This window comes from Grampus griseus (genome assembly GCF_964374135.1).
Source record: "Grampus griseus genome assembly, chromosome: 1".
Lineage (NCBI taxonomy): Eukaryota > Metazoa > Chordata > Mammalia > Artiodactyla > Delphinidae > Grampus > Grampus griseus.
In genome coordinates, this window is record NC_139017.1 from 105542919 (window position 1) to 105554885 (window position 11967).

The following is an 11967-nucleotide window of genomic DNA, read 5'->3' on the forward strand; positions in this document are numbered from 1 at the left end:
AAAGATTTTAAGCATTCAACACAGCAGAGAAAATGAGGTAGGATGCAAACAACTATGGTGCAATACAATGTATGGTAAAAGTCATGATATAGAAAATATCCTACGTAAATTTTGAGGAGACATTATACATGACTAGGGGAAAATAAGAAAAAAAATTAAAGAGCAAATCTAAACTAGGCCTTAAAGAAACATTCCAGTTGAAAAAAATAAAACAATAAAATACAGACAGAATATAGGTGAGGAAAAATCCCTAATCATGGTATGCCTAAAACACAGGCTGTTTGCATGAAAAGAGTTAAGAATTAAAAGGTATTTTGGGGGGCTTCCCTGGTGGCGCAGTGGTTGAGAGTCCGCCTGCCGATGCAGGGGACATGGGTTCGCGCCCCGGTCCGGGAGGATCCCACATGCCGCGAAGCGGCTAGGCCCGTGAGCCATGGCCACTGGGCCTGCGCGTCCAGAGCCTGTGCTCCGCAACAGGAGAGGCCACAGCGGTGAGAGGCCCACGTACCGCAAAAAAAAAAAAAAAAAGTATTTTGGGGGGCTTCCCTGGTGGCACAGTGGTTAAGAATCACCTGCCAATGCAGAGGACATGGGTTCAAGCCCTGGTCTGGGAAGATCCCACATGCCGTGGAGCAACTAAGCCCGCAAGCCACAACCACTGAGCCTGCATGCTACAACTACTGAAGCCCGTGTGCCTAGAGCCCACGCTCCGCAACGAGAAGCCACTGCAATGAGAATCAACGGGGAGCAGCCCCTGCTCGCCGCAACTAGAGAAAGCCCGCGAGCAGCAATGAAGACGCAATGCAGCCAAAAATAAATAAATTAATTAAAAGAAAAACGAAAGAAAGAAAGAAAATCCTCCACAGGATTGCCTTTGCACCTGCGTCAAAAATAAATTAAAAAGAAAAAAAGGTATTCTGGGGCCACGGCAATGACAGCTTTCAGCTCTGAGCTAAGGAATTAGGACTGTATCTCACAAGCAGTCAGGAGTCACTGAATGCTGCAGACAACTTCTGAATCTAGCAGCTGTACATAGTCTAAACAAAAACAGAATGAGACTGAAGAAGTAGAGGTGGAATATCAAGATACTGTAATCATCCAAATGATAATGAGAGCCCAAACTTGGGCAGTGGCAGAGCAATGAATGAATTCAATTTACATAAATAGAAGAATCAACTGAAGAGGCTGAGACTGCAGTCAAATGATAGTGACCAGCAGATCTTTCTAACACGGGCAACAAAAGAATGATCACCTTCAGAAATACAAAAAAGTCAGATGTAGTAAACGGGTCATAGAATTAGTCACAGAAATCAGTCATTTATTTATTAAGCATTATTTATTCAAGCATATATCAAGTGAAAGCCATATGTCAGGTGCTAGGGGCATAAAACTGAGTAAGACCTAGTTCCTGTCCTGAAAGTGGGAGACACACATATAATTTAACAATTAACTGCCATATTGGATGATATATTCAATCACAGGAGCTGCAAAATGAGAAGTAGGCTAATTTGTCAATGGATCAAAATGCTACATGACGAACCACTAAATTCACTTATTTATTAAAAATGTACCTTAAGTAAAAGTCTTCTTGATTATATGATATATTTATATATTCAACAAATACATTTTTCTCAGTGGAATTTTAAGGAGTGTCCAATTAGTCAAAAGTTTTTTAGGCATACCATCAATAAATTTAACAAATATTAAATTTAGTTTTTTTTTTCATCAACAGATATCACAGCAATGGCAAGAACTGCATTTAGGATTCCAGGTTTGTAAATACCAGTAAATTCTGCAAGAGATGATTATTTTCTATTTTATATCCAGTATTAAATCTGATCAGCTACAGCACTTTATTGACAAGCTATGCATATGACTGAATGACCAATTCACATAATTCTAGACTTGGAATATATTGTCCTTCAAATGAAAGAATGTTAATAATTAGTAATAGTAATAAATTTGCACTGAAAAGATATGGAATGGGAAAATAAGCAACTGATGAACTATTTACATATATAATTTACACTATTTATTTCTAAATTTACCCTTTGAGTCAAATAACATTTGAGTGCCTAGTATGTGTTAAACAATACAATATTTTATACAACTTCCTATAGTTATTCCTGTGGAAACTTTGTAAATCCATGAGTCATAAACTGTATAACTTTACCCTTTCTATACCAAACCTAGACTAGATATTAAGTGCAGGCTTGCTGATCACAATGATGTAAATGATTTTCAATATTTGCCAAAAAGGTAAAACACTTAAAACTGTCCCTCCCACAAACTCCCAAAAGAAAGTGAAAAGACAAGTTACAAACTGAGATAAGACATTCACAATACACACAAAGGATTTATATGAGGAATATAAAGAACTCTTATAAATCAATTTAAAAAACACAGAAAAATAGGCAAGGTTCATGAACAGAAATTTCACTGAAGAGGAAACATAAAAGGCCAGTAAACATTAAAAAAAAAATATTCTACATCAGTGATGATCAGGAAAATGCAAATCAAGACCATTTGATGAGATCGCATTTTACACTCTTCCGATTTGTAAAAATTAAAAGACAACAGCAAATGTCAGAAAGGATGGATGACCAAGGGATCTTTTGTCTCTTACCTGCTGACATGACTATAAATTGGCACAACCACACTGCAAGCTGGGCATTACCCTGTGAGGCAACAATTCTACATCTGGGTATATAATTAATAGAAACTCTTACATATATGCAATAAGAAAGAATGCACAGAACATCCATAGTATCATCGTTCACAATTACAAAAACCAGAAAATAAATAAAGGCCCAACAAGGAAAAGTCAGTGGATAAATATCCAAATATCCAATAAGGGGAGAGTTGAATATTTTACTCATTGAAATATCACACAGCAATTAAAATGAGTGATTACAGCAACATACAATAATATGGTTAAATCAGCAATAATAAGTGAAAAATCAAGTTTAGAGAGATTATATTGAACACAATTATATAAAAACAACTAAAATAAAAGATATAACTTTTAGAATTGTATATCCAACAAAACTAAAAAAAGAGAATGAACACAGGACTCAGGATGATGGTTACTTTGGATGACAAGAAGGTGGAGGTAGGGGGATGGAATGAAGAAAAACCATGTATAGGTTAAGTTCCTAGCTTTTAGGGGGAGTTGGGGAGTGAGTGCTGGTCCATGGGTGTTTATTACAATGATATATGGATGGATAATGATTAATCCAAACCAGTGTACCTAAGGTTTAATAAATGGGAAAAAAAATCTGAAAATTTAATGAAATTTATTCAATGAAAATTCTGAAACAGACAAAAAAAGCACCTCCTTAGAGAATCTCTAAGGAAACAACTATAGGAAAGGGAAAACAATATGATTAATTGTAAAATATATGATATTTAGCATACGTATTGGGTGGTAAGTATATTTTCTATAATCTAAAATAAATTCTAAATTCTGTAATAACAACTTTCCAATAAATTATGATGTTTGTAAGCCAGGGCAGTAAAGCTTCAACCAATAAGAAAAAGTAAACATTGCCAAGTTCCTAAAATAGATATATCCTAATAACAGTATATATTCTGTAATTCTTGTCTATCAGTTCATCTCTAAAACATGACACCAACAGTTACCTTCAAATCTAAGGTATTTATCATCAAATACACTCCTCCCAGGCTTTCCTGTTCTTCATTTTTAACAGACAATATTTATGTATATAATATTACACAAATTTAATTTTTCTGAGATTGTGAAAAACTGAATGTGACAACAGAGCTAGTTTCAAATAAGATTTCATTAAATAAAATTAAGAGAAACTAGACATGTATCAAAATAAATGTTCTCTATTTTTACTTTTCTAAGATATCAGAAGTTTACTTTTTCATTAGTATGTTTTTCTCAGTCAAGATTTTAAGTATCTTTTTAAAGCTTTTAACTAGTTTCGACTTTCTTTGTTGCCAAGTTTGAACTCTGCTGCATACCAAAAGTTATTCGTATTAAATGTTACATGATTTCTGTCATACTCTGATGAGAGTAAAATTGGTTTTTGAAATAGAGTAGACATTTGACAATTGTTCAACAGAGTACACAGTACTAGAAAATGATGTAAAATTAACTACTCTGTTCAAATATCATATATGTTTCTGGAAGTAACATTATTTTAAGTGATATTCATCTCTCTATTAACTAATTAGAGATGATCGAAAAACATGACCATTTTAGAGTCATCATTTTATAATACCAGTTTCAGCACAAAGATTTACTCAAAATAAAAATATTTTGAGATAAAAAAGTCAATAAAGCTACTTTGATCCACTTATCTAGAACTAGTGGCAATTTTTTTTTTACCTACAGCTATTTCTATCTTAAAACTCTATAAACCTCATTTCTCTTTACAATTCTAATAAGTAAAATAGGATACAGAAGGGAGGAAAAATATCAAATCAGTATGTCGTATACCTTAAAATCACACATTGTATGTCAAATATATCTCAATTTTTTTACAAAAGGGAGGAAAAAGAGGAAATGGACTCAAATGCCATGGGACTTAAAAGTTGGAAAAGCTTGTCAATTACTCTGATAGAACTATTAGCACTTTCTATTTACTCTGATGCTTTTCTGCATTTTCCAGATTTTCTAGAATACACTTGTCTTACATTGATAATTTGAAAAAAAACTGTAAAATGTGTCTTAACCATCTACCCACTTTCTCATGCTACATTCCCCCAACTCATGCTAGTCTTAATCCTCCCAACACAGACACCTTCTACGTTCCAGTATCACTGCAAAATTAGATGCCACCTCCTAATTTCCCATCAAATGTGTAAAATAAGAGGGTGCTGTATGTAGATATAACATAACTAGTGCAGAAATCCCTTTTGAACTTTTTAAGGGAATATTTTTGGGACAAGGGATTAGAAATGTAAAATAAAGAAAACTAAGTAATTTCTTAAGTCAATGATCATAGTCAACTTTCAACAGTCAAGACATTTCTCATCCTAGGTAACAAATGGAGCCTTCTCATCAATGTACTGTGTACCTACTCAGTGCCAAACACACAGCTTGGTTACATAGCTTAAAATTTTAAAGCAAAGTTTATCTTACGGACAGTCTACAGAGAAACGTGAAATCTTTTGGAAGGTTTTGGGTGAACATCTGACAACTTTCATCAGAAACATTAATTGTTAAATGAAGAAAACCTGCAAAAATGTTATTGTACTGTTATTCTTTGTAGAATGTTATACCTTATTTGCAATAATAAAGCACTGTTAAATTATAGACTACCGGGGCTTCCCTGGTGGCGCAGAGGTTGAGAGTCCGCCTGCCGATGCAGAGGACACAGGTTCGTGCCCTGGTCCGGGAAGATCCCACACACCGCGGAGCGGCTGGGCCCGTGAGCCATGGCCGCTGAGCCTGCGCATCCGGGGCCTGTGCTCCGCAACGGGAGAGGCCACAACAGAGAGAGGCCCGCGTACCGCAAAAAAACAAAAACAAACAAACAAACAAAAATTATAGACTACCAAATAAAATGTGGAAATCACTTTTCCTTGTTCGAGAGGAACCTAACAAGTAGTATAAAGTTTATATTAAAGTTAACTCTGGTTAACTACATTTTGGGCCAATTTTTAGAAAGTTCACACATTTACAATATTGGAATGCAAAACATTTATGGGTCCACATATTACAAAATGGTGTAGTGGAAAAGATATAAATCCAAATTCAAACTCAGACTTAACATTGTGAACATGAATGACTGACTTAACTATTCCTGAACTTAGTTTCCTGATCTGTAAAATGGAAATAACAACACTCACTTTATTGGATTGTTTTAAAGATTACATAAGGTACACACGGTACCAAGTACAATGTCTATCATACAGCAGATAATCAATAAACGTTATTTGTACTCTCCTCTAGAAAGTAAAAGCCATATCCTGTCATCTTTATGCCCTCCAATATACCTTTGGTAGCTACTCAATAAAGGTTTCTTGAAATGAATCCCTGTAACTTAAGACCAGCTACCTCAACCTTCCACTTGAGCAAGTCACCTCTACCTAAATAAATTCTGCTGAGAATGGAATTCAAGATTCCCAACACTTTATTAGCTATTTTGATGAAGATGAATATCCGATAATCAACAAGGTAACTTTATAAGTATGCTACTCGATATCTGGGTCTACACTCTACAAAATTATTGTTGTAGCCAACATTTTCATTTTGAGATTCTTTATATCGTTTTCATTATTAACTCAGTTTCCTTGAAAATAAACTTTAATTTCTTTGGCCTCATGAAAGTATCACACTCATTTTCCCACTACACTTCAAATAAAAAACAAGAGAACTTGACATAACAAGTTAATTACAAGACATAAAAATTAGAAATTGCCAACTAAGTTTATGTTTTTTAACAGCCTATTTTTATTTTTACCACAGCAAATATTCTTCCTTACACATTGAAGCCTCTAGCCTTCAAAGTTTGTATATACTTTATTAATGATTCCTTGTTGAATGTCTCTTAAATTACTAACAAGAGTCAGAAACATTACATTATATAGAAATATTACAATTAACAAGACTGTGGTTTCAGATTTTCTTTGTCTTTCCACAATCAAAACTTATTAATAAGCCAATTCCACCTCAAGTAAAGTATTTCAAATTCTGCCATATAATTCGAAAAATAATTTTTTACATGTTGGATGTACAATGTTTCTAAATAAAGTATAAATTTCATTAAAAGAAGTTGTAACATGTAACTTTCAGAGTGAGAAAAGATATGGCAAAGTAACAATTTCAACTAAACAATTTAAAAACTTGCTACACAAATTATTATTTAATTACTTAAAATCTGTATGGCAGAAAAGCATTAAGAACCTCACATTAAACAACTTTTCAATTTAAATAAATTCAAACAACTTAGAAGGTTTTTAAAAACTGGTTCTCCAAACAAGTTTGATAAATATTTGGTTACTATATTCTAGTTTCATGACCCAATGAAATAATAAAATGTTTGAACAGATGCATATACTTGGTGAAGCAAATTTTATCATGGTTCATCTTTGAGTGCTGATATAAATAATATTTTCAATTATTTTAATAAACATGATAAAGTCCAAATGCAATAACTTTTATTAGAATTGGGAGTCAAATACACCAAGAAAAATGTCCTGGATATACATGACAATCTAAAATGTAACACTTATTAAAAACTATTCTTTTACTGGAGGGAGTTACATTTTAGTTTATTTAAAAGTCTAACTTTTGATTGGACGTTCCCCTAGTCTGGTCCCATTTTTAAAATACTCATATTTAAATATTCCTATTTATTTGACTTGCTTCTTTGTTATTGTAAAAAATGGTTTTATTAAAAGTCCCTAAATGTTATATTTTAATATACATGAAAATATATTTTCACATTCAGTACCAAAATAAGAGTTTTTTACATCAACTTTCTATAAAATACAAATAAGGATGCCAAATACTTTATGATTCTGAAGCCACTCCACTCAAGGAAAAATTCTGTTATTTTCATGGCTTTTTTTCAGTCAGAAGTAAAATATGCTTTTCAAATTTCAAGACTAGGCAATGGAAAGCATTTCTGATGTGCCTCAAACTTCTTTTCAAAAGCTCACGTAAAGTAATAAAACAATAAATTCCATTCATTTAGCTAACTGGTATGCTGGAAGACTTCCTTAGAAAAGACTAAGAGTAATTAAAACATTATATAGCAACATGTTCAATAATATGAAATTCAGCCTTGCATTTCCAAAGGATTCCAAATTTGCAAAAGTGCATTGATATACCTTGTTGAAATCTATTTTTATGGAGGAAATATCGAGTATTATATGCCTTCAAGCTTACATCTAACTGCACAATAAACCAAGCTAATATAGGAATTTATCGAAAATACATTTAAACAGCAAAAAACTTAGAAGCAACTGAATTTTGATATCATCAAGAATGAACCCTTCAGAGTGTCTAGATTCAGCCTTCTCAAAAAAAATTAACTGCCCAACACACAAAAACGAATGTACGTAGGCTATTTTTTTTTCTTTTAACTCCCATCTCAATCTTCGAGTAGCTAAAAGACGACTATATTTAAACAAACCAAAATAAGTTTAAGTCAAAGAACAAGCATGAAACTTTAATCCAGATGTAAACATCTCTGGGACACTCCAAAGTAAAGAAAAATAAACCCAACAAGGTAGCGCACGTACCCTGCACATCAAAGAGACCTAAACACCAATATCGTGCCTACATCATCAAATATTTAGCTGGAAAATGGGAAGAATAATACTGCTAATCAACGTGGACTTTAATTAAGGGATCTATTTTGTTCACATCTTCTGCAAGCATGTGGTGCCCAACATTTTCCCTTAGTCGACTGCTTTGCCGTTTGTAAACAACTTCTGTAGTTCTTTTTTTGGTATTCAAACAGGAGGGAAAATGAAAGCCTGAAAAGCATCAGCATCTGAGCTTCCGGATCTGAGCCGGGAGTAGCTGAGAAGGGGACCATGTAACTATCACTTGGTAAAAAAAAAATAAATGGGTTAGCCCTCAAAATAAAAGAAAGAAATCTAGCCACCTAAAGAGGGTTGGTGAAGTGAAGCCAGCATTGGGTGAGACACTTTATTTTTGTTTTTTCTTTAAAAAAAAAAAAAAAAACTTGTCTGGGGACTGGAAGTTATGGGGGCGCTCTTTGTGCAGAGTCTGAGGGGAAGGCGAGGGACAAGAAAACAGCTTGGGAGTCATTCAAAGGAGTTTAAGGAGCGGTGTTCGAGGGAAAGGCGGGGCGGGGCCCGGCCCGCAGGAGGTAGGGGGCGCCAGGGGTGTCCGCGGGCGGCTCTGACACAAGAGAGGGGGAGGCGAACTGGCCGCCCCGGAGACCGGGTGAGAGCAGACGCCGGCCGCAGGATGGGGTCCCTCTGGTAGGCAGAGTCAAATTAAGTTGGTGGCAGGCCACGGCTCCGGCGGGGGCAGAGGCTCTGGCTCCAGAAGGAAGCGGCTCCCGAGTGACATCCCCGAGTTTCCTCACTTAGCGGGCTAGGGGCGCGGCGGCCGCACGGCTCCCCTAGGCCCCCTACCCCGCGCCAGACTCTCTCCCTCTGCTCCGCCAGCGCCTCGTGCACGGGCCGCGGCCCTTACCTGCAGCTCCGTGAGCAGAATCTCCCCCCGTTCGGGGTTGGACGCCATTGCTTTCCGCTCTGGACTCCACACCTGGACGCGGCCGCTGCTGGCAGGCGAAGGGAGAAGGCGGGACGGGATCCGGGGTGGGGGGTGAGGAGCGGGGAGAGAAAGAAAAAAACCTAGGGATTCATGGAGGCGCAGCCCCTGCTGGAGGCGCGGCTTATTTCGCCCGGTCCTTGGAGAGCGGCGGGGAGCCGGGACACTCGTAGCGGGCTCCCCCTCGCCGCCGCCCGCCCGTGCTGGACTCTCTTGCTCAGTCGCTGCCTCAGGGCGACGCCAGGAGCCGCCTCGAACCTCTCGGTGCGGGGCTGTGCGGCCGCGGCGGCAACTCCTCCTGTCGCACCATTTGGCTGTCACCGCGTCGCAAAAGCGGCCTCACTTGGCGGCTGCCAGGGCACGTGACGGCCGCGGCCGCCGCCTCCCGCCGGGCGAAGGAGGTGGGGCGGAGGGGACCCAGAGGGCGGGAGCGGGGCGGGGCGGCTTCCGACCAGGCTCCGCGGCGGGGACTGCCATTGGACCCAGCCAGGGTGAAAAGGGGGGGAGCGGGCTGGGCTCGCGTCTCCTGGGAAGCGGGAAGAGGAAAAAGAAAACACACGCCCGCTTTCCTGCTTGTTTAACTGCCCCGCTGTGAACGCTGGAAATCGGGAAACTACTCGCTTCTTTTTGTTTTTTTCCCCAGGTCCTTTTCTCTTTGCTTGCCACAGTTTAGACCTAACGTAAACGGACCCTTTTCTAACCTCCAGAACCCAAAGAGTTTCGGGACTCAAACCTGATAGAATATTCCCCAGCCCAAGCTATTAATCTTGCCTTTTGCTCGCACCCACCTTCTGCGCGCCTCTGCGACCAGTAAGGTGCACAGCTGGCGAAAGTGGGGTGTGGTCTGTACTTTTCAAGAAATGTTAGCGGCTCTCGACCTCTGGCAACTCAATGCAGTTTTTTGTTTTGTTTTGTTTTTGTTTTTGTTTTCTTGCGGTACGCGGGCCTCTCTCTGTTGTGGCCTCTCCCGTTGCGGAGCACAGGCTCCGGACGCACAGGCTCAGCGGCCATGGCTCACGGGCCCAGCCGCTCCGCGGCATGGGGGATCTTCCCGGACCGGGGCACGAACCCGCGTCGCCTGCATCGGCAGGCGGACTCTCAACCACTGCGCCACTAGGGAAGCCCTAATGCACAGTTTTTTAAAGATACCTTTTCCCAAGCGCTGCACTACTGTGGTTTGGGCTTTTGAGTTTAGAATTTAATTAGTTGGCTTCTTGAATTGTTTTTACTGAATTTAAAGTGAAGGCGGTGGGGCGGGATTAGCCCCATGAATGGGAAAAAGCCAACTTTCCCTGTTGTAGTAAACATCCAGGTTAACCTATTAGTAACATGTAGCTAAGTAGTCTTAAATTGGGGGTTTAAGAAATGACACTATAATATTCAGGAATGTCAACAAAATCTCCATCCCGTAGCTTTTGTCTGAGGAGTGAATGCATATTCTAGGCACCTGCTTAACTTTTGATTATTTGAGGCTGAGATGCCATGGCTTTGTTAAAAACTACTTAGGGAAAGTGATACGGATAGTTTAGTTAGATAGCTACTTGAAGAATGGCTTAGTAGGCATACTTCTTAAGTATGCTATCATGAACCTCTTAAGCTGCATGTAAGATCTGTTGGGCTGATGCTAGGACTTAAGTTTATCTTTTTACCTTCTAAAGTCTAATGCATTTATTTGACAAACACTTGTCTAGAGTTCTGTGATCACATTTTCTGAACTCCAATTCATGTGATAGAGAATTTTTCTGGTGAGTCTTTCAAAAGTTTAAAAACTGTTTATATGTTTAATACATAGCCTTGGTTGAAAATGATAATTAAAACATATGCTACAACAACACTTGGAAAAACCAGGATAAAAATGCCCTCCCTGGTAAGAGCCAGACAGTGTTCTAGACCCTGGAGCTACAGCTAGGATTAAGAAAGAGTCCTTGTCCCTGGAGTGATTGAGTCCTTTGGAGAAACAGACTTGTGTCCAAACAACTATAGTGCAATTTTAAATGATAGTCACAAAACGTTAGGGGACCACTGCATTCAGATAGATGATAGATAGATATACATATTTTGTGTGTACTAAAAATACATTACATAAAATTTACCATTTTAACAATTTTAAGTATACAATTCAGTGGCATTAAATGCATGCAGATATATTTTGCTTATTTTTCTTTTGCCTTACTCCAGAATGGATTTGAGATAGCTGGCACACATAGTAGGTGCTTAATAATGATGTAATTTAAAAGTACCTATGTAAGGAGTTAGAAATATAGTGAATGAGCATTCTTTTTAAAAATAAATGTAGATATAAGAGAAAGATGTTCACCTTTTAGTACCATGGTATTTTAAAGGTAGAAGAGACTTAAAATGTTGAGTCCGACACTTACTATACGTAGAAGAAAAATAAGCCATAATTTACTTAACTATTAGGAGCATGGGAACATTATTACCCTTAGTGGCAGAGATGGAAACTGGAATCTAAATCTCCTAATTGCCAATCCTGTGCTTCTTTAAACTTAATCCATGCTGCTATAAGTACTTTAAAATAGATTAAAAAATGAACTCAAAGCATTATAGTCTCTCAAATTTTTTACCATAGAAAAAGATTTCAAACTTTACATATTTCTAGTGCTAAATCAAGTATTAATAGTAATTTTAATTTTATATATCACGTGTAAATGTAAGCAACCAGCATAAAAAGTTTTTTAAATTATAGGAATTATTTATGAGATTAGTTATGTTGGGGA

At 37.8% G+C, this 11967-nt stretch overlaps 1 protein-coding gene across 2 annotated transcripts in view; it reads right to left on the reverse strand.

Moving 5' to 3' along the window:
* PKN2 (protein kinase N2) overlaps positions 1 to 9522 on the reverse strand; it is a 128537-nt gene extending 119015 nt beyond the window's left edge. For both annotated transcript variants that reach the window (XM_082649125.1, XM_082649124.1), the window contains exon 1: positions 9152 to 9522. Coding sequence is in view for 1 of the 2 variants with exons in the window: in XM_082649124.1 (XP_082505250.1) it covers positions 9152 to 9199 (48 nt within the window). In the remaining variant the exon portion in view is untranslated. The remainder of the gene's footprint in view (positions 1 to 9151) is intronic.
* Between the last annotated feature and the right edge of the window lie 2445 nt (positions 9523 to 11967).